The sequence below is a fragment of the Felis catus genome, chromosome A2 (genome assembly GCF_018350175.1).
Source record: "Felis catus isolate Fca126 chromosome A2, F.catus_Fca126_mat1.0, whole genome shotgun sequence".
Classification (NCBI taxonomy): Eukaryota; Metazoa; Chordata; class Mammalia; order Carnivora; family Felidae; genus Felis; species Felis catus.
In genome coordinates, this window is record NC_058369.1 from 56602607 (window position 1) to 56625657 (window position 23051).

At 58.0% G+C, this 23051-nt stretch overlaps 1 protein-coding gene across 11 annotated transcripts in view; it reads left to right on the top strand.

The window, feature by feature from the left end:
• IQSEC1 (IQ motif and Sec7 domain ArfGEF 1) overlaps window positions 1-23051 on the top strand; it is a 689800-nt gene that overhangs the window by 547978 nt on the left and 118771 nt on the right. Inside the window, exon 1 of one of the 11 annotated variants that reach the window (XM_045053197.1) lies at window positions 4652-5171. The exons of 9 other annotated variants lie outside the window; for them this stretch is intronic. In XM_045053197.1, the coding sequence (XP_044909132.1) occupies window positions 5104-5171 (68 nt within the window). In that variant the 5' untranslated portion in view covers window positions 4652-5103. Of the gene's footprint in view, window positions 1-4651; window positions 5172-10992; window positions 11237-23051 lie in introns of those variants that run through there. One more of the 11 variants, XM_045053203.1, reaches the window with a different exon arrangement.

Here is a 23051-nt window from a genome sequence, read left to right on the forward strand (position 1 = left end):
GGCTGTAGCCCAGGCTCAGGGACTGGAGAGGATGTGGGGCGGAAGAGGCGGGAGCCCCGGAAGGCTTATCGGGTTCATTTATGTGCTTCGTGCTGGTTGTTCCTCCCACACCAGACATCAGCCCTGCTTGGCTTCACGGTCTTCCTCGCCAGGTCCTCGAGTGGCATCCCGCACAATGAGGCAGTCAAGACGTGTTGACTGGATGAAGGAACACCCAGAGGTGATGGCCTTGGAAGGGCCACTTTCCAACGTATATGGAGGGTTCACCAGAAGTGTGTGCGTGCAATACCGGCCACAGTGGGGCCGCGTGCAGTGGTGGGGAGGCCTTACAACCCAGGCCCTGAGGGTGGGGAGAGAGAGTAGTTACGTGCAGCAGGGGAAAGAGAGAGAGAGAGAGAGAGAGCTGTGTGGAAAGGGCCACCTGCCAGGCACTGTGGCCGCAGAGGGGCAGTGAGTGCCCTGACCACACCCCCGCTCCTCTGCCTCCTGCCCTCCTGCCAGGGTCTCCCACTGGCCACAGCCAACAGGTAACAGAGGGCGTGGGAGCCTGGTGATTCAATCCATGGGCCCAGAGCAAAGTAGACAGTCCCGTCTGCAGGGCATTTGGAGCAGAGCGGGCCCAGGTATGCAGAGCTCCTGTCCAGAGTGGGTAGGCTTGGAGCCAGCAGGGCTGGGGTGTGGCTGGACCGCTTGTGGGGATCAGCAAGCTCCATGTGGGTGGCAGATGGCAAGGGGTCTTGCCTGCCCAGCTGTGGTTTGGCCAGGAGGAGGCCACGGCCAGCGGCAGGGAGGATGTCGGGTGTTAGAAGGAACCTGATGATGGACAGTGGGAGGCCGGCTGAAGGCAGGCAGAGCACTGGGGAGGCTGCACGGAGATCCAGATTGCGGGGAGAGGGCCGACGTCTGGCCTCATAAACCCCACCATCATGTCAAGCCCGGTGCTCGGGAGTGGGGCACAGTGTGACCGTTTTGTGGAGGAGACAGGCAGACGGGGAGCGATAGCCTGCCTTTTAAGTCAGAGGCAAAATCTGGGGGGCTTTAGAGCCCTGAGCCCACAGGCCCTGCTCACAGATAAGTAGAAGGGGCAAACCCAGCTGGGGCTGGAGGCTAGACCCTCCCTTGGCCTGCAGAGGAGGGGTGCACCCCACTCCCCAGCCCCCATCTCCCTGAACAGTGTCTCCACCCACTGCCCTCCCCACTGGTGCGGTTGGGTCCCTCCAGTGAGCACAGGCCCTGAGCCGTGTCCTGCCCTCACAGGCCAAGTTCACCATGGCATCGGCATCTCCCAGGGAACAAATGTATCCTTTTCTTTGCCTGGGCGGCAGTGACTTCATCCCCAGTGGGCCGTGTGAGTCACTGCACCGAGGGTGGAGGGCTGGCCAGCTCTCCGCAGAGCCGGGCTTTGGCCGTGTGGCTGGGGAGAGGGAGTAGCTGAGGGTGTGAACGTTTCCATGCAGACCTACCTCACTTCTCACTCTTCCTGCTGTGGCCCCCTGGGTCCCACCAGGGAGGGAAGGGCAACGTCACCAGGCACCTAACACAAGCCCAGCAGTGCCAGGGGCTTTTGAAATGACCATTGATAGGAAGATGCCCCTGAGAGGCTGAGTCTCACACCCAGGGCCGCACAGTCCTTTTTTTCCTCCCCACAGCCTGGAGGGTAGGGATGCTTATTCCCACTTGGCAGAGGAACACTGAGACTCAGAGCGATGAGATGACTGGTGTTAGGGATGAGGGAGTCAGAGGTGAATAAGGAGCCCGCCCCCGTTCTCGGGGACAGGCCACCCTCAGTGATGAGGACAGACGGAGTGTATGGTAAGAGCACGTTCAGGAAACCTCAGAGCACTTGGAGCCTCGCGTTCCTCACCTGTAAAATGGGGATAATGACAGCCACCCCTCAGGGCTGTTGAGAGGACATGTTAAGAGCGACCATCACGAAGGGAGGCAGCACACCCCCAGGCCACCCCCGCTGCCACCCCACTGTTTGACAACGACTGCACCATCAGCACCCTGCGAAGTCAGGGACCAGGTTGATCAGGGACCAGGTTGACCGCCAAGGTGAGGAGACTGCCTGTGCCTTCTGAAAGCAGATCCTCGAGGGCCACCCGCAAGGGAGTATGGGAGATGGCTCAGGGCTTGGCCCCTGCTGGGTGGCCGCACCCTCAGCGCTTCCCTGAAGCTGTCCTAACCCTCCATCGGCTCCCCCCTCCCTCCCCATCAAGCCGAGGCAGCAGTCTTCTGAGAAGCAGGCGATGCCTTGGCAGCTGGGGAAAGCCGCACCCATCCTTTCCCGGTGCCTTAGTTTCCCCATCTGTAAAGTGGGGGCAAGAAGCCCGAGGGCGATGCTGTTGGAGAGGTGGACACAGGTGGATGCAGCCAAGGGGAAGAACACGGAAGTGAGGCCTGGGCCCTCCAGGCGCTTTGGTGGCAGCAGTGTGTTCCAGGACACGGGGACTTGGAAGGGGCCCCCCACAAGGGCTTCGGCCTCCTGTCTGAAAATGACACCTCTCTCTGAGATCACCTCCAGGGCCCAAAGTGCCACTTTGCCCCTCTCTGGGTGGAGAGGTACCTGCCATGACCGGTGTCCCCCACAGAGCAGGCATGGGAGGTGCACGTGACAAATACTCCTCCCCTCTGAGTGATGAGTGGCTCTGATGCTAAGCCCAAGCCTGGCAGGGGGGCGGTGGGGGGGGGGGAGTGGGAGGTCTGCCCCAGACAGAGCCTGAGCCATAGGGCCCAAGAGACATGGGAACCCAGAGCCTGGGGGGCATGGGGCAGAAAGTGAGAAGGGTCAGGTTTGCCAGGCATGTGACAGGCCATGGGTGGAATCCTGGGGGACCAGGTGAGAGGCAACGGGCTGGTAGGGAGGCTGAGACAAGGGTTCCGGAAGATGCCTCCGGAAGAGAAGGGGGTCTCTGCCATTGCCTATCATACCTCTTCACCCTGTGGGGATAAGGGGCCAGCCGGGGCCATAAGGGGAGTGAGTGAGGGGACAGACAGAAGGGAGAAGAGAGGACAGACGGGCGGATGATTGGAAAGGAAGAGGTTAAGGGCTGGGGGGATGTGCATGGATTTCTGAGTGGGTGAGTGAGTCCGTGGATGGTGTGAATATAGTGGTGGCCAGTGGAGATATGTAAACAGGCTGCCTCCACCCACAATAGATGTTGACAAAACTTTCACCAGCAGCACGGACCAGACAAACTCTTGAATGGAGGTCTTACGCTGTGTGGCTCACAGAAGTGAGGCTCTGCCCCAGGGAGAATTTCCTTAGGTCAGCAGAGGCTCATGATGCAATGGCAGCCTTGAGAGGTAATGAGCTTCCCATCACTCGGGGTGTTCAAACCGAGGCTGGGCAGCCAGTTCCCCAGGGTGCCGTGGAGGAGCTCCTAAGGCAGGCACTGAGCTGCTGCGGTATCTTCTGGCGATGAGGAAAGAGAATTGGGGTTCCTGAGCTCCCCCAGGGAGGCCACAACCTTTGTAGAAGCCCGTCTTGCTTTCGGATGGAAAGTTCTTTCCGGGCTTGGGGGACAGACAAGAGTGCAGCTGCTGGTCTTCGCTGTGGGAATCAGGCTGGAATCCGAGACATCCCGCCCAGGCCAGGGCAAGGGGCCCGAGGACAGAGCAAGGCTTCGACCTGGAGACCCAGGCTCAGGCCCACCTCTGAGCCTCAGTTTCCTTCTAGGTGGAATGGGGACGCTGGTGGCCACTGGACGTGATGACACTGGCTGCTATGCCTGATGCCCAGGGCCTTGCAGGGTGCCGAGATCTGGACCCACCTGACCCTGGGGGACTTCCTGGGGGCTGTGGGTGGATAGAAGTAGGTTCTGTGAATGCAGACCTTGAACTGTGAGTCATTGTCCCTGGGGGCTCTGCCTGGGAAACCCCAGCTGCCTGCCCTGGGCTGGGCCTAGGAACAGCTGGTAGGGGGTGGAGAGCAGGGGCGGGGGCTCCAGCTGGGACCCTGGTCTGGAAATGCCCCAGACCCAGCTCGGGCCCAGGCCCCACGGCCACTCAGAGGGGCCAAAGCCCTCCAGCCCACCCCCACCCAGAAGAGCTGGCGTGCACTTGCTGCTCCCAGAGCCAGACCGCCAGGGCACAGATCCCACATTCACCGCTTCTTAGGGCTGTGACCTGGGGTTAGTGACTTCCCCCATCTGTGCCTCAGTTGCCTCACATGGGAAATGGAGCTGATGATAAAATCATAAGGCCGTTGGGAGAACTGGACGTGTTGGTTCTGGACCCGTGGAGAGCTGACACCACTGCCCAGGGCTCCCTGAGCCCGAGGTGGTCAGGGAGGAATGAAGGTCACAGGGGCCAGCCACACACAGCATCATCCGTCACACGGCGAGGAAGTGGTCTGGCCAAGCCTGGGAACTTTGTCTCTCCCAGCAGACGGAGACCCTCATGGGCCAGCTACTCTCCCAGGAAGCAGCCTGACTTCGTCCTTCCTTTGTCTCCCGTGCACCCCAAGCTCCCTGCCAGGAGCCAAGCAGGCAGAACAGCCCCTTTCCCCTTCCTGGCTGGCTCCTGGCCCCTGCTTGGGGTGGGCCAGGCTTCAGGGCGGGTGTTGGGTTTAAGCCTCTGGGGAGATGGGGGAGGATGTGGGCCCGCCCTCGCCTCCCCGCCCACCTCCCTCCCTCTCAGGCTCAGCCTCTGCCGTCCCAGGCCAGCCTCTGGACACAGGACCAGCACTCTCCCTCACCGGGCAGACGCCCCTCACCCGTCCCGCCCCGAGTGACTCACTGCTCCCCTGGCCCACAGCCACTGCTGTCTCCTGGCAGGAGGCAGGCACAAGGTTGTGCAGAAGCCACGGGGTCTGGTGCGAGAGGGCTGCTCAGCCAGGAGGGTCTGGAGCAGCCGGACAGGCCAGCTCGCAGAGGCTGGCCTGGGGACAGCAAGGCCGGTGGCTGTGACTTACAGTGGCCAGTGGGAGCCGGCGCCTCCCCCCTCTCCTGGCTTTTAGGCCTTGTCTTTCTTCTTCCCACCATGAAGAAGGAAGTGACCTGAGAGCCAGCAAAGACAGCCAGCCCCTGGCCGGGAGGAGACCAGGGTTGGAGGGCTGTGGCTGTGGGTCCGTCAGCCGCCGGCTCTCCCAACTAGCCAGGCATGAAGGGCGGTGGCAGTGCCGTGTGGAGCCTTATGTGGAAATACTGCATCTCCGTGAGGACCCTCAGGTACCAGGGGACGTGTGTCTGGATGCAGCTGTGCCTGGCCATCGCCTGGCGGGAGGGGAGGCCTGGGCACCGGGCCGGCCGGTTTGCATTGACTCTGCAAGGTCCAGGACAGCTCCAGCCTGGGGGGGAGCAGGGATGGAGGGCAGGAAAGGTCATGCCTGGTGCCCTCCGGAGAAACTCAGAGTCTCTAGCGGGGAGGGAGGGAGGACAGCGGAACACTAGTTAGGGAGTGTGCGGGCATCTGGCCGGGACCCGGAGTGCCCACTGGAGGATGCCAGGGGCAGGTAGTGTGTCTGGCAGGTAGTGTGTCTGTCCCAAGTGAGCATGGAAACGGGCGTGTGTTACGTAACATGCCGGCACTGAGCACAGCCGAGTGACCTTGGCCCCGTCCCCTAGCCTCTCAGAGCCTGCTCCCCATCAGTGAAATGGGGGCTCACGCTCGTCCCTTCAGACGACGATTTCGTGTGACTCTCAATGGCAGTCGCTGAGTGGCGGAGATTTCGGCCCCGACTCCGGCACCGCGCTGCCCAAGTTCATACCTGGCTTTGGCGTTAGCGCCGGCGTGAAGGGGCCTCATCTCTGTGGCCACGGCTTCCCGCCTGCAGGTCCTTACAGGATTAGCATGAGGATTAAATGAGATGGTGTGCAAAGAACAGGGCCAGGCGCACTGCCAGCGCGGGATAAACATTAGGTGTGATTACCGCTGCTGTCCTTTGGTACCTCCCCCCCCTCAGCCAGATGGATGGGGAGGAGTGCCTGGAACAGAGCCCGTGTGCTTGTCAGCGGAGATGGGGTGGGGGAGGGGGCGCAAGGCTCTTTGCCCCCCGGGGAGGGTGCACGTCTCTGGGTTGACTCCCGCCTCTGCACCTGCCGGAGGGGTCCAGACCAGGGAGCGGGAAGCTGGATCCCCTGTGATCTCAGGCAAGGCTGGGGCTCATCTGTAAAGGGGGATTAGGTGGGGCCAGGATTTTTATGGGCGGGGCTTAGAGGCAGCTGCTTGGAAGGGCTGGGAAGAAGACATCTATTTAGATACTAGCTAAGGGCATATTTGTTACTTCAAGGGGAGGTTTTACAAAGGGGAAGGGATCGGAAGATGCTCCCTCTTTCTTCCCGCCCTCATCACCTGGTATATAAACTATATTAACTCTCCTTTCCTTCCTTCCTTCTTTCCTCTCCAAAATATTTGTGATCACTTATAGGAAATACCTACAATAAATAAAATATCCAGAACAGGGTAAGCACAATATAGAATAGAATGCCGTGACCTACGGGAAAAAAATAGAACGGAACAGAGATAAACAGGGTCCTGAGGTCATTCTGTTGAGCTAAACATTACTGAGCTTCCTGGCAGCCAAAGAGAAAGGGGAAACCTAGCCCCTCAGCCCACACTCACTGTGATAGGACATCATCATTACAATGGCCATAGTTGCCTTTGCTGCTGAGTGAGAGTGTCTGGGACCTTGGGCCTTTGGCCTGAACAGGTGAGGGAAGGTGAGAGACATTGCAGAGATAGGCCTGGGGCCTGGTTTTAGGAGAACGGGGCAGACAGAGAGGGCGGAGGCATTCTCTTGAATGGGGATGTGGCTGACTATGGGAGTAGAGAGAGGAGAGCTCGCCCCAGGGGTGAGTCAGCGGCCACCTGTCCCTCCTTAGACCCTGGGATAGGCCTCCTTGGGTGGGGACCTTGGAGGTCAGGCCAGGCAGGGGGTGAGTCCCCGGGCTCCGGCAAGAGCACTGTGCGCCTTTCCCTACAACCTCAGCTGGATTTCCCTGTGTCTCATTCTCTCCTGTGGTTTCCGGGGACTGGCAGTATGGAAACCTCAAGGGCTGTTTACAGGATGCAGGCGGCCCAGCACTGGGAGGCCCAGCCGTGCTCTGCCAGGGGCTCTCCCGCGCTCAGGAGGAGTTGCGCAGCCTCACAGAGTCCGGTAGACCAGCCTCTCCGTGCCTCAGTTGCCACATGTACAGCACAGGGGTAAAGGCACAGGGGCTAACTACCAGTCAGGGCTGTGGGGTAGAGCCTCGCGTGGCTCGTGGTAAGTCCTCCAAGAGTGTTTTTTGGCCTGGTGGCCCGACAGCATCGCAGGGCTGGAAGGCAGCTCTGGGTGGGTGCAGACATCGTAATTGGCACCGGGTTGGCCCCCAAACCCGCACTTAGCACCTGTAAGTACAGGGCACCTCCATGGTTAGCTGGGGAGGACGGCCCTTAGGGGGCTCCGGGAGACTTGCTCTGCTCTCCGGACCCCCCCCACCCCATTTTGTTAGGAGGCCCCCGAGAGGGTGGAGGCTGCTCCCCGAGTCAGACAAACAGACAGACGGACAGAGCAGGCCCTCGGCGGGATCCCAGCCCCCTCAGCTGCCAGGGAAGACCTGAGTCAGCAGGTCTGCGGCCTGAGGCGGGGCTGGCGGCAGCCACAGTGACAAATTGGAGGGTTGCGATCGGACAGCACATAGTTTTCCACTTGCGTCTTCAGATTCCCCTCCGCCTGGGTCTGTCGCCCCTGGCCCGGACCCGCTCACATCTGGAAAAGCAAGAGGTGCGTGCGGGGAGCGGGCTGCTGGCCGGCCAGCCCTGGCCCCTTGCCCAGGGGTTCAGCGACTGCAGCCCAGAAGCTGGGGACGGGGTCTCTGGGACTTCAGCCCCAGGCCTCCGAGAGAGGATACCACACCTAGGAGCCGGGCACACCGGGACCCAGAGCGCAACGGTAGGTTGTATGAGGTACATTTTGGGGCGAGTTGCTAGACCCCCTCTGGGCCCGTTTCCTTGGGCAGCGGGTAATGAGAGGAGAACGGTGCCAGCTAGGTGCTCCTTGGGAAACTCACAGATGGGTTCTGTTGGCCCAGCGCCCGGCGGAGCGTCTCCCTGTGATGCCCGCTCCCTTCTTCCCTCTCAGCCTCAGTGTTGAAGAGGCGGAGTGATGGAGTAGGGAGGACACAGGCTTGGCAGTCAGGCCTGCCTGGGTTCGAAACCCGGCACAGTCGCTTTCTGTTGTGTAAGTGACTTTTAGGGCTGTTCTGGGATGAAAGGAGTCAGGCCTGTAGGCCTGCCGGGGAAGGGTCGGTGCCGCGTGGTGGCCCTGTCTCTGAGCACCCACCTCCAGGGCCCTGTCTGTCGGAAGCCTTAGTCTGTGGTATTGGTAATCCTCAGCCTCCGGGGCCAGGCTGGAAAATCACTTTTGCATCTGGTGTTATTTTGGGAACGAGAGATCGTTTTGTGCCTTGAGGGCCCATGGGACATTTGAGCTGCCTGGTGGGCAGAGGCAGCCCGCTTGGGGTGCCGGTGGGGGGTGGGGCGGGCAGGGGGCTCTGCTGAGCAAGCCCCGCCCCCACCCCTCCCCCACTGTGGTGTGTCTGAGGAGGAGGGCCTGGGAGCAGCTGGCAGCGGGTCTCTGGAAGCTTCCAGGGCGCTTCCCTGACAATTAGCCATCTGATGCCCCTCCGCGGGAGGCCCTGTGTGCACACACCTCCTGGGACACCGAGCTCACCGCCTCCCAGCCTGGACCATGCCTGGGCAGCTCTGATACAAGGAAATACTTTCCCACTTGGAGCTGACACCCCTCTTCCAATGATGCACCCCCCCCACACCCACCCACACACACCGGGAGGGTGCGGCCCTACTCTCAGGGCCCCCAACCCATCCGCTTTGCCGTCCTGGGAGAGCCTGCAGTGGCCAGGATTCCCTGAGGCTGCGGATGGGGTCTCCAGTCCCCTCCCCACCTCCTTCCCCTTCTGGACAGGCCCAGACGATCCCTGTCCCTCCCTGAGCAGAGTCCGGGGCTGAGTATGGGACGGGGCAGGAGCTCCTGGGCAGGACTGCCACCTCCCTAGGCACACATGGATCCTTCTGGCAGCTGCTTTACCCTTTCATACATGGGACTTACTGCCTCAGCCCTGTCCTCCCCCCGCCCCGCCCCTCCCCATCGCCCCCTTCCAGTCTTTGTGTGGGGTTGAACACCTACTCTGTCCCTGGCACTGTGTCGGATGCTCATGTACAGCCTCCCATCCAGCCAGCTAAGGTCTACCCGTGAAGGCCACTATCCCACTGGACAGAGGAGGAACCTGGGGCTCCAGAGCCTCGAGTTACTGATCCCCATGCTGGGTCACTTGGTGAGGGCCGCACATGTCCTCTGAGCCGGGCAGGGAGATTGGGCATCTCGCTGGAAAAAGCCTTCATTCGGCCAGCGAGTAAATATTTGCTGGGCCCCTGCTCTGCATCAGGCCCGTGCCAGAGCCCTGGGAATATGGCAAGGAGTAAGGCGGCGGCCCAGGCCTCATGGAGCCGAACATTCGGGGTGGGGGTTGAGGGGGGTGGACAGAAACAGTAAACAGAGCAAAAGAATGAAGGTGCCTTCGGCCAGGGATTAAAGGAAAAGGATAAAACCGGGAAGGCTTATCGAGTGAGGGGAGCAGAGAGGGCACGTGACCTGGGTGGTGCAGAAAGGCCTGTCCCAGCTGCGCACTGGCTGATGAGCAGACAAATGACATGGGGTCTGTCCACACGACGGAGTGCCATGCAGCCGCGAAGAGAAATTAAGTGGTGCCCTGTGTCACAGCACAGAGCAGCCCTTGGAAACGTTATGCTAAGAGAGAAGCCGGAGCCACAAAAGACCACTGAGTGTGTGGACGTCCACAGTAGACAAGCCCACAGGGACAGGAAGTAGAGCGGTGATTGCCAGGAGCGGGGGGTGGGGCGCAGGCTGGCTGGGTGGGTAGGGGACAAGGACTGCTTAATGCAGACAGGGGTTCTCTTGGGGGATGATGAAAATGTTCTAATCTTAGGTTGCGGTGATGTGTCAGGCTCCGAATATCCTGAAACCATTGTATACTTTAAGTGGGTGGATTTTATAGAATATGAATTGTATCTCAATGAAAAGAAAGAAGTTGAAAAGACCTGTCTGCGGGGGTGGCATGGAGTCGAGAGGGGCAGGAAGGAGGAAGCTTCTGAAGACCTGGGGAAGAGCATTCCAGGCAGAGGGAACGGCAGGTGCAAAGGCCCTGAGACGGGAGCATGCCCGGTGTATTTGAAGAACACGGAGGAGGCCCAGGAGGGAAGGGATGTGCAGTCCCCAAGTCTGTCAGTGCCAGATCCCTTTGAGGACTTGAGAGTTCACTGGGGTGGGGGAGAGACAGGGCAGGGTTTAAAGCAGGACGACATGGTGTTCTTTCTGTTTTCCAACCACCACTGGGGCTGCTGTAAGGAAATGAGACCGTGGAGAGGGCGGGGTGGGGGTTTGGGGGACGGGACACCAATGAGGAGGCAGCGGCTGCTGTCTCGAAGAGAGACGATGATTGATACCCAAAGGAGACAGACTGGCAGACAATGGCAGTGGGAATTCAGATGGGAACAGATTACTCCCTGATGGGGGTGAGGAGGCTTCCTGGAGGAGGGGCCTGGACCGGGCCTCCAAGGGTGGGGGTGGGTGGGCCAGGCAGAGGGCCAGTGGTGATAGGGCTCTCCAGGGGGCACCACAGTGTGGGAGTGGGACGCTGAGTACCAGGAGGACATAAGGAGATGAGGTTGAACATCCCGCCCCTGCCACCCCAGTCCCAGGTGGCCGGAGCTGCTTTCAGAGTAAGTAGGGCAGCGTCTCTCCAGGGCCACCTGTCACACACCTTTGTCCTGCTCGCTCAGGCCGGTCCTCAGTGAGAATGTTAGCGCCCCCGTGGCCAGAGACCCAGGCGGGACAGGCACTCCCAACAAAGCAGCCTCGCCAGAAACTCAAGTGGCCCTGAAACACGATCGGCCACACGAGACTGGCCAGGGAGGGAGCTGTATTATTTATTGGCCAGAGCTTCTGGGGCCTCCCTGCTGAAGGCGTGTGGACTGGCCAGACCTTGAGGAGACCACTGGGCAGTGTCTGGGGCCCAGTCAGAGATGGGCGGGGGCCCCAGGGTGCCCAGCACCCTCTCCCCAGGGCGTGGTTTCCTTTATGCCGGCTGAGCAGGGAGGAAGTCAGACGTCAGGCTCTGCAGTGGGGAGGGCCCAGAGCTCGTCCCCAGGGGCCGTGGAGGCAGGCAGGGTGCCGGGGCTCCAGGAAGACCTCCACCCTCTCCCCTGTGACACTGTGAGTACCAACCATCTAGCTTGGGGGAGGGAGAGGGACTCAGCCACCTGCGAAACCTGCGGGGGGGGGGGGGGAGGGCTGCTGATGGCCAGGGCAGAGGGTCCCTGGGGCTCTCATCAGGGTTTGTGATGTTTCTTAGAACCCTTTTCTGTGACCTCTTCTCACTGCCTGGATGGCACAAAGGCCCACCCTGGGCCCAGGGAGCCCCAGGTGTTTCCCCAGAGCTGCCTCGAAGGGCAGCTTCAGCTGCAAGAGGGAGGTTCTCTCACTACCCTGGGCATTAGACCAGCCCCAGGTCCTGGGGAGGGCAGAAGGTCTAGGGTCCCTCAGCCCACCCAGGCTGGTTGGTCCTAGGCCTTGGCGCTCATAACCACCCTGAGGAGGAGCCACACCCATTTTACAGCTGAGTATACTGAGACCCACAGAGGTTGCACGGTTGCTGAGGGCTCCTGGGGGGTAGTTGATGCAGTTTCCTTCCCCCACTGCTACCCCCTCACCCCACAAGGCATACACTTTGAGCAAAAGGAGGCACGGGGCAGAGGGAGGAGAAGCTTCTTTCCAAAATGATCCAGAGAGAAATCTTGAGGATCTGTAGATACCCCGGGGCCAGGAGGAAACTTGGGGACAGCCCCACGTGGATGGGCAGCTCTGGACACACTGAATGAGAAAGATTCAGTGAGCCTCTTTGGTGCTGTCCCTCGGGAAATCCCCTGTGGCAAGATGGGGAGCCCTGGGGCCACCTGCCCCACAGGGAGATTCCCCACTGAGCTCTGCTTCCCCATCTAACCTCGCTACAACCCTGGAAAGGAGAATGACTATCACGTTTGGGTGATGTGGAAACTTAGGCACAGAGATGTTAGGACATCTGTATGATGTACCGCAGCAGGTGTAAGTTGGGGAGCCGGGGCTTGAACCCAGAGCGACTCTATGCCTCTCAATGCATCATACAGTCTCTGTCTGGGGTACAGAGGCAGGGGTGAATGATCCCATGACTGTCCCATCACTGGGCCTCAGTTTTTCCACCTGTAGTGGGGTTGGACTCCAGTGCTAAGCAGGGAGCTGTCTGCCCCTGCTGGCCTCCAAGAGCTGGGGCTGGGCTCAAGGTAGGCTTGGCTGCAGAAGTGAGAACCCCCAGGGCGGCTCTCTGATCCCAGGTCGACAAAGCCTTCCTCTGATGCATCAGCAGAGCTCTCTATGACCCCAGTGAGCCAGAGGGCCGTGGGGGGACCCCGGGTGGTCAGGCAGCTCAGGGCCCAGGGCTCCGGCCTCCAGTTCAGCGGTCTCCAGCAGCTACCTGCCCCTGTTGGCTTCCGGGGTGCAAACTGGGGAGCCCAGCCAGGCAGGTGCCAGCACCTCTCCTGGGGAAAGGCCTCTTCCAGTCCTGAGGGAAGGGCAGATAGAATGTCACCAGGGGCCAGGATTGCCGGGCTCTGTGGCAGCCACCTCTTCTGGGCCACTGAGGATCTCAGGCAAGCAACTTTCTTTCCCTGTGAATGGCCACGGTGAGTCAGGAGCCTTGAGGGGGGCGTCTGAGGGGCTCAGTGGGTTTAGTGTCCGACTCTTGATTTCGGCTCAGGTCATGATGTCATGGCTTCGTGGGCCCGAGCCCCACATCAGGCTCTGTGCTGACAGCGCAGAGCCTGCTTGGGATTCTCTCTCTCTCTCTCTCTCTCTCTCTCTCTGCCCCTCCCCTGCTCGAGCTCTCTCTCTCTCTCTCTGTCTCTCTCCCAAAATAAATAAACAAACTTAAAAAAAAAAAGAGCAGGCGGTGGGTGGAGAGGGCGGCGGGCGCCTGGGGCTCTAAGCAGAGACATGGTGAGCAGGGCCGAGCTTTGCTGTGTGCCTAGGGGGAGTCCAGGCTTTGAGGAGAGACGTGGGGCTTCCAGAGATGCTCCTTCCCCTGACACTTCTGGAAGTCCCCAGACCAAGTCCCACTTATGACATGACCCTCTTCAGCTCAGCTTTGCTTAAGGTCTTTCACACCTAACGGTCACATCGGACTTCTGACCCTCCAAGTCAGCTGCTGCCGTGTAAGGTGTTAGAGTCCCTGGCTTGGGTCCCAGCCCTGCAGGCCTGCCCGTGTGAGTCTGGGCAAGTCACAGGCCTCGCCTGAGCCTCCAGCTGTTGGAGCGTGAAAGATTGTTTCATGGCACCAAGTAAACTCAGGTTGGTGGGCCCTCTCCTCCTGGCCCCTCGCCCCCGTCGTACCTTGAAGAGCCTGTATCCTTGGAGGCATGAGGGTTTTCCTTAGGCCTTTTCCTTGGGGACTGGACCCGTGTGGGACACAGGGTCCAAGAAGCCAACTGGGGCCCTCCCATCCCCCCGGGGCCTGCCTGTCTGAAGCCCACTCCCCTGGGTTGGAGTGAGCAGAGACTGAGTAGGGCCCCCACCCCCATCATCAGACAGCCAAAACAGTCTGGCCTTCAGAACCCCTGCCCCGATGTGGAATTATTGCCCAAATGGGAGGACTGGCCAGGCGTGGGCAGGGTGTGGGTGCAGCTCCACGCGGCCCCCCAAGCTGGGGCCTGCTGAGCACAGCATCTGTAGGCAGACGGTTGAGAGCAGGTCCCTTACGGGCCTGTGTGAGGCACCCCTGGGCCTTCTCCCTGAGTCTGTGAGGGAGGGGTTGTGAGCCCCACTTGAGGGATGAGCAAACCAGAAACCAGAAAGCTATAGGAGTGTGACTTCTGGGGGAAAGGAAAGAGGAGTCCGGCCAGGCAGAGTGGGGTGTCCAAGCTGTACCCAGCTTACAGAGAGCATCCAGGCACTTGTCAGGCTGCCGAAGTAGGTTGAGAGCCTTGACCTTGGTGTGAGTCTCAACCCTGCTACTCTCTTAGCTATTTGACCTGGGGTGTGTCAGGTTAGCCTCAGTCTGTCACTGAGGACCCTTGTCGTTGCAGGTAACAGAAAAGCCAAATCAAACAGGCTTAAGCATAAAAGGGCTTCATTGGTTCATGGAACTGAAAAGCCTAGGGTGTGGCTTGCTTCAGGAACGGCTGGATCCAGGGGTTCACTTTATGTAATGGGTTTGATGTCTCAGCTCTCACCTCTGCCTTCCTCCCTGCTGGCTCCATATTGAAGCAGGGCTGCTCTGTGTGGGGTCCCCAGCTCTGTGCTTGGCGTGCAGGGAATTCTCCCCAATCCAGCAACAGGCCAGCTTCAGGGGCCAGGCTGCAACCAGCAACACATGGTCTCTGTCTTGGGGATGTTGATAGTGCCCTGGGGGATATGGGACAAGAAAAGAGGAAGTTACCATGCAGGGTGATCAGAGCCTAGCCGGGTGTGAGCTCCAGAGCCAATGGGAGACCAGAGGAGTAATGTCAGTTTCACATCAGGATGGGTTCCCCAAAGTCTTCCTAGAAGAGATGACAGCCGAACTAGATTTTGAAAGCAGAGGAGGAGTTGGCTTGGGGAACAAGAAGTGAGGGGGCAGGGGCCCTGGGGTTCAGTGTGGTGTTTGGGCTGCTTCAGGACCCGCACACAGTGGGGTTGGCCAGGCCGTGGAGTTCCCAGTGGGGCTTAGAGGTCAGCACAGGTGGCGGGAGTGGGGCCAACTGGGCCTATATGTGGGCGAAAGGTGGCTCTGGCTTTAAGGCAATGAGGATGGGAAAGAATGAGCACGTACTGAGCACCTACTGTGTGCCTGTGACTTTCCATATGTTGCCTCGTTCCGGCTACACGACAGCCCCTGGAGGTTTCTCGTCCCCCCTGTGCAGAGATGGAAGCAGGTGCCAGGACAGACGGCCTATCGGAGTCAATCAGACCTATTTCCCCCCACAAACTTAGAACTTTGCACTTAGCAACTGGCCAGGCTCGGTGGCCTCTGATCTGCCATTAAGAGGCTACTGGGATGCCACCTATGGTAGGGACATATGGGGAAGTCACCTTGTTCAAAACAGTTACATGTTGAAACGCGTTCCCAGCAGACTAACCACTAAGACTCCCATCACACAGGCAGGGTGTTTGCCGGAAGCGAGCACAGTAAATCTGAAACCCGATGTCTGCAGGAGAGGGGGCACATCATAGCCCGTGGCCAGGTGTGAGCTGTGAAGCCTGAGACCCCCAGGCTGAAGTAGGTGTGGAGAGCCACAGCTCATGGGCGGCCGGGGGAAACCGGCTTGAGTCTGAGCTTTAAGCTGCAAAGTTTTAGACCACCTCTCAGCTGCCCCCTCGCAGTGCGTTCACCTGTAGCTGAGATAAGCCAGGGAGAGGAACGTGGGGTGGGAGCAGGAAGACAGAGGGCCAGATCCCAGCCCCCCCTTTGGTTGCTATAACCCCTGTAAGCCTCGGTCTCCTCATCTGTTAAGTGAGGGCGTGCCATACGCAATGACATCGAAATAGCTCAATAAATGTCAAGGATGATTATCCCCAAGTAAAAGAAACATTCTCGGTTTGATTATGACATTTTTAAAAAATTGCCATTTTTGCAACCACAGACTTGAGTCAAATGGGAAACTGTTTGCTTCAGACTCTAGACCCCCCCCCACCAAGGGCAAGCACATGGTCGTTCAGCCTTGTGTCTGCTGGTCAGGCTTGAGGTTCAGGAAATGTACTCGGTGAGTTAAACCCAAATTTGGAACTTGTCCAATCGTAATTGATCCAAGGTTTTCATTTCTTAAAGGAGTTGGTAAGACAAAGTTTTTTGAACAGGGAAGAGAGAACGCTAGTGAACTGTACCCGGGTGATATACAGAGAGCGGAAGGAGGCCAGAGGCAGATGCCACTGACATTTCAGAGTGGTAGAAGGATACTGGGAGAAGGTCTCTGGGAGAGTTGTCACCTGAGCCAGGTCTGGAGCGTGAATGAGAATTGGCCAAATGGAGAGTGGGAGAGAATTTGTAGGATGAGTCTACCACGGTGTGTTGGGGAACAGCCCCATCAGTCTTGGATGGTGTGGAACCTAGGAAGGTTGAAGACCAGAGTTGAGGGCCCACAAAGGAGGCAGACGGGGCCCAGAGTCCAGAGTAGGCCTCTGGAGTTTTTAAGCAGGGAGGTTGTATTAACCAGCACCCTTTTGGTCACAAGTGACAAAAACAAATGAACAACCAGATAACAAAAACAGATGGTCTCGAGCCAAAAGCTGAATTCATTGCCTTCTGTTTCTGAAACAGGGAGGGCTTCAGGTACAGTTTGATTCAGGGGCTCAAGCTGGTGTCTCTGTTTTCATCTCTCCTGACTTCACTTCAGGGAGCCTCTCTGCCTGTGATTGCCCCAGCAGCCCCAGGTTTACAACTGTCTTGCAGCTAATAACGCTGTGTAGAAACAGTTCCATCAGAGCTCCCAGAACAGACTCTCAGTGGTCTAGCTGGGGTCACATGCCGATCCCTGAACCAGGTGCTTTGGTTAGGGGGTGAAATATTCTAGAGTTAGAGATGGAGTCAGCTGACAAAAACTAGATGGACTAAGAGTGGAGGAGGGAAGACTCCCCAGAGAAAATCGGGGTGCCTTACCTGAAGTGAGAGTGGAGGCTGGGAAGGCAAAAACATCCCGCATCCACCACTGTGACCTGAGAAGACCTGCCAGGTCTTCTGTTTGCCCTCTGGGCTAGGTGACCTGATGGGCGTCATCCCTTCATGTCAGCCCCATGTGGCAGGGTTTCTTATGATCCCTATTTTGTAGATGAGAAAACGGAGGCTTAGGGATATAAAGTCACTCGCCCAGGGTCATAGCAAATGGCCTCTGACCCTAAATCTGCTGGACCCCAAAGCTGGGATTCTTAACCATCTGTTTCACTGCCTTTGGAGCTTTCAGATCTGAGTTTGGAGAAGATACCTTGGGAGCTTGAATGGAGGACAGACTGGCAAGGGAGAGATCAGAGGCAAAGGCCGGGGCAGGAGGCTGGTGCCGCACAGGCAGAGGGGAGAGGAAGGGACCCTAGGAGATAGAGGTACGGTTTGTCTCAGTGTACTGTCAGCCTAGCTTTCATTGTTGTTTTCTTTAAATTTTTTTTAATGTTTTATTTACTCTCAAGAAAGAGAGAGACAGAGACAGAGCATGAGCGAGGGAGGGGCAGAGAGAGAGGGAGACACAGAATCAGAAGCAGGTTCCAGGCTCTGAGCCATCAGCACAGAGCCCGATGCGGGGCTCCAACTAGGGAGCTGCGAGATCATGACCTGAGCTGAAGTCGGATACTTAACCGCCTGAGCCACCCAGGCACCCCTCGTTGTTGTTTTCTTATGTAGATAAATTTATCTAATCAGCAATATACACATTTGTATGTACACACATACACATACATACACACAGCCGCACTTTGTATATACACACACGTGTGTGTGTGTATAGATACATATGGGCACACACATTCATAAGCATCCTAATTATTTTGCCTACTGGTTTCTATTTCGGGCAATCTTAGCAGGGGGATGCAAGGTGTGAGGCCCCTGGGCCTGGAGGCTGGACTTATGCTCAGGCTATGGGCACAGGGGCATTTCCTGGGGAATTTCCGGAGGAAGTGGTCAAAGGTCAGTAACCACCCACCTGGCTCAGGGCCAGCTTGGGGGGCAGGGCAGGATGGGGAAACAGCCACTCCTCAGTTCCCTTTTCAGCTCTAAGGCTCCCCAGGCAAGAGTCGGGCCTCCCCGATGATATCATACACGCCAGAAGTCATTCTGCCCACACCCTCATTGCACAAAGGGAAAACTGAGGCAGTTGGGGCACCGCACGCCTTAACTTTGTTCTCACCACGTGAGGAAGCCCGGTAGCCTGAGTACCCACCGTAGGGTATATGGGCTGCTGCTTTGCTGGGTGGCCTAGGGTAAGTCACAGAGCTGCTCTGGGCCTCAGTTTTATATCTGCAAAATGGACCTATAATTACCTCCCAGAGTGGACCATGGAGGCCAGTGCCTGGCAGGTGTCAGTAAATGTTGGCTGTTACATTTTCTTCCTTTGTGTGGCGAACTCATAGAAGGGATGAATGGCTGTGGGTCCTAGGAAAGAAAGCTTTCTTGTGTATAAGCTGCGTGGCCTTGGGCAAGTCACTTAACTTCTCTGGACCTCAGTTGCCTTATCTAGAAAATGGCTTGCTAATCACCACCTCAGAGGTTACGGAGAGGACTAACAACGCCAGCCCATGGGATGGCCCCTTTTTCTCATATGTCTCCTTCCCACTGGGCGGCTGGGCATCCACCTGCCCCCCACGGCTCCTCTTCCTGCCCTGGGAGTGGGCCAAGTGAGTTATTGTATTCATGAATCATTCAGCTAATATCTGCTGAGCACCTACTGTGTGCCAGGCACTGCTCAAAGCAATGAGAAAGTCAGACCAAGATCCCCTCCCCCTGGAGCTGCAAACAACTACACAGGATACTTTCAGACTTTGCAAGGAGGAAAATAAATGGGTTGATGTGGGGGGAATGGCCTGGTGGAGACTACTTTATGGGTGGTCGGCAAGAGCCTCTCTGCAGAGGGCACCAGAGTAGAGGAGAGAAGGGGGATGGGCCAGGTGGCAGGGGGGGAGGAGCAGGGGCACAGCCCGCAGGGAATTCAGGCTCAAAGGAGAGAGGGGTTGGGGGCTTCTAGCACCCCCTCCCAGGAGAGGGAGTCCGGGTGGGCCGGACCTTGCTTCCCCCAGGTATGAGAGCCTGAGGGTCGCCATTGGGGGATAGTCCACCTCATTTGTTAAGCATTTGCTGGAAGCTAGGCCCACCTGTGAAGGCTGATGGGGGGACGACAGGGGAGGGAGGACCTGTCCAGAGCCTGGTGGTCGCAAGCCACCTCTCTTGCTTGGCCTCGGAGCCCCAGACTGAGGGTGGCAGGTGGCAGGTGGCAGGGGGACCCCAGGGGGAGGCCTCTGGGTTCAGCCCCAAACTCCAGAAACCTGTAAGAACCACACAAGTAACCACATTTCACCTTTAAGTACTGACACCACCCCAGCTTGGACTGCTAGTGCGTGTGCCCGAGGCGGGCCGTTGCCCCTCCCTGGGCTCTGGCCTCTTCTGGAGACACAGGAACACAAATAATAATGTCAGCTGTTGCTCATGGAGCATCTGTGTGTGCGGGGCGCTGATGGGCCCTTTGTTGTCTTCTGGTGTCTTGTATTATCACAGTGAGCTTTTCGGCACTTGGGGGGGGGCGTCTGTTGGACACGACTGACACCTGATATGGAAAGACTTTGTAGCTGGATTCTGGGATGTGTAGGAAACACAGGCCCCTTCTGTCCAAAACCAAACAAGTAAACCTGGTGCCGAAATCCTGAAGACGTTTGTCCCTAAAACGTCCTGCGCCAGTGTGGGTCCCGTCGGTGCTGGCTCGGTCCTAGGCATCAAAGGCAGACGCTGGCCGTGGCACAATGAAATCCTCCGGCTAACGTGGAGACTCGACTACCCACTACCCCAAAGGGGGTCTGTTTTTCTGCACCGCTTGTAACAGCCCCTAAAGTTAAGTCCCTTGGCCGGGTTCCTTCAGTAATGTCAGAGGTAGGATCTGAACCCGGGCTGGGACCCAGAGCTAGCCACGAACTCCATGACCTGCACCCTGCTCTGGGTCAGATGTGCTCATGGAGGGACTGGCACCTTCCTGGCCCACCGGAAAGGGCTGGATGAATCTCTAGAAATGTGTGTCACCGCTCTCTCTGGTGGCTTCCCAGGAGGTACAGCATAGAAAGTCTATAAGGGTCTGGAGGGTCTATAAGAAGCCATTCTCCCACAGGCCAGGGGATTCTGTGAGCTTGGCTGGGCAGGGGTGTCAAGGTGGGTCCCAAGGCAAGGTTAATACGCTGTGGGGCGCCTGCCCAAGGGTGATGGGGTAAGAGGTGGGGCCCCAGAAACAGCCAGAGACATCTGGGCTCGACTTCAAACAGTCAGGAAGCACATAACAAGCCACGTTTCATCTGCAAGCACAGATGCCCCAGATAAGTAGGCCACAACGAGCACCTCGAGGCTGCGTCACGACACCCCCTGACACACCCTGCTGGGTGACACCGGGGCACAAACAAGGCGAGGGGCCATGGCGGCCTGAGGAGGCTTCTCGGCGGCAACGGTAATGACAGAGATGTGCCACCGTCTGAGCACCGCCTGTGTGTCGAGCCCTACTCTGTGCTCATTTAATTCTCCCGGCAACCCCGTCTAGTCGGAATGCCTATCCTGTTCGGCAGATGGGGATACGGAGGCACGCCAGATAACTTGTTCACATTTCTTGCTAGCTGGAAAGTGGCCGCGTCGGAGTTGGAACCCAGAATTGAGCTTTCCTTTGGGAACTGGAGGGCTGACCAGCGTAGTGGGTCAGATAAGTGGAGAGGTGTTCACGGGCTTCCTACTCTGGTGTCTGCCCTCCTCCCAGGTGGCGGCTGGTCCCCAGCTGGTGCTCCCACTGCTCCATCATCTGGAGGATGGACATGGCTGCTGGGCCAGTGTGGGAGAAGGGCCCCATCTGGTGCCTCCGGACAATATGTCTGCTGAAGGTGAAGTCCTTTGCTGACGGCTCCTGCACCCCCCACATCCTCACTGCGTGAAGATACGCGGTCTCTGTCTGTTGTAACAGCCCCCTGCCAGCTTCCCCTGGAGTTGGGAGTTGGAGGAGTGTCTGTGGGGGTCTGCTGCCCTCAAGGTGGGGAGCTGGCTGGATAGCAGGGAGGACCAAGAAGCTGGCTCTGGGGAAGGGTGGGGCTGGCAAGAGTGACTTTGGGCAGGTGTCTATGTAAATGTGCCGGGAGCCGGGTGCTGCTGACTCGGAAACCCTCTGCACCCGGGCTCATCGGGTCCTGGCTGCGACCAGTCACAGCCTGCCCAGCCCACAGTGCAAACCTCAGGGCATCTCCCCAGGACAGCCTCCCTGTGGGGCAGAGAAGTTCCCCTGGGAGCCTCAGAGACTGCTCTGCCGAGGGTCCGGGGAAACGCTTCGGGGTGTGGTTCTGCTCCTGGGGCCTTAGGCTGGCCCTGAGCTAACACTGCCAGGCAGTCTCACTACTGACGAGTGTGGTGTACCTGTTTCATTTGGCTGTGTTCAAACCACCCAAGATGTAGTGGCTTACCACAGTGATTTCTTATTTTGCATGATTGTGTGGGTTAGAAAATCTGAGACCAGTTCTGCTGGTCTCGTGGGGCTCACTCATTCGCTGCACTCAGAGGACCTAGCCTGGAAAATCCAAGATGGCCCCATGCACATGTCTGTGGTTGGTGCTGAGGCACCGCAGGTCCCCTCCACATGGCCCCTCGCCTGCTCAGTGGGCAGCCCGCTTCTGTACAAGGGGTCCCCTCGGTTCCCCTCCACATGGTCCCCAGTGGACAACCATCTGCCATCCACTGGGGTCCAAGAGCAGTGTTCCACGAAGACGAACGTGGAGGTGCATGGCCTCCTGAGGCACAGTCTCAGAACCGGCACAACCATCACTCCTGCCACATTCAACTGCACAAAGAAATCATGTGGCCAAGGGGACGGGAAATAAACCCCCTCTGGGTGGGAAGAGGAAGGAACAAATCCCACTGCAGAGGGGCCTGGGCACCAGGATGGGGGCAATCTGTAGGCATATTTTGTAATCACAGCATGTGTATCATTAGGATTTTGCTGGGCTCTTCTCTCACAAAGGTTGGGATGAGCAAAGCAAGTTCTGAAGTCATCATATGCAAAGCCCCAAAGCAGCCTGGTAAAATTACCCTTGAAGACCTGTCATATAGAGTCCCTAGTTTGTGTACCCGCCCTATAGGGAGCACTGTGCCCACTGAAGTGTGTGGTCCTTGAGCCAGACCAGATGAAGGCAGCAAGGCTTGCCCAGGCATTCCAGCCATTGTGGTGAGAAAGGGACCCACAAATCCCCACTGGGAGTGCATGGGGTCCAAATCACTGCTCACCTTTGGAGGCTCCATTCTGTGTTACTATTAAGCCTGTAGAGCTGCACTGCCCCCAGACAGAAGCTACTAGCCCTATGGGGCCATTTAAATTTTAACAGGTTAAATAAAATCTTTTTCAAACTCAGTTCCCCATCCACACTAGCCACATTCCAAGCGCTCAGTGGTCCAACCGAGCCAACAAGTGGAGAGCTAGGGGTCAGCTGGCCTGAGCCCAACTCAGCCCCCTTCATTCAGCTGCCCTCCTACCTGCCCACCTTTGTAGTTACCCAGGCCTTGTGCTGGCTGCTTGGGACCCAGAAGTGACTCAGCCTTATCCCAGTCGCTGCTCTTGAGGGACTGATAGTGCAAGGGGCCAGTATGTGAGCGGGGCCAGCCCTGCTGGGCATCCCTCCAGCCCCTGTGTCTGACCCGCCCTGCCCTCAGGGAAGGCAGGACCTGAGATGTGCTGAGTGGGGAGCCCTAGGGCCACACCCTCTTGGAGCAAACCCCTAGCTCCAACACTGTCCTCCCCACCATGAAGCAAGGGGAGGCTCTGTTTGCACCCTCCAGGCTTTTCTAGTAAAAGCAGGATGCCTGTGAGAAACCTCCCCACCCCCATGGTGAGTATCCATGGCTGAAAAATTACAATAAGCCACTGAGAACCCATTTCAGATGAATTTGAAATCTATGAATTTTATTCACTGCAACAGCTTCTATTTTGGTTTGAAAGATGTTAATGTGTGAAACAGTATTTGTTTGGTCTACCAGCAGCATTGGGTGTGCATATGGGATGTAAGATCCCCAAAAATAATTCAGGGGCTCCCAGCTTGGGAATCCCCGAAGCTTCCAGGATCGCAATGGGGGGGGGCACCTTATGCTGTCTCTGTGTGGCCAGCACTTGGGCTAGCTCCATGCTGGCTTTTGTGGAGGGAGGGGAGTGAGGTTCTCCCTCGACACTCTGCCCTCCATTCCGACACCCCTCCATACCCACAGCCCGTAGCCACCCTCCTTACTATCCATTCTCCTGGTTCTGTTCTGAGCTCTACCCATCGG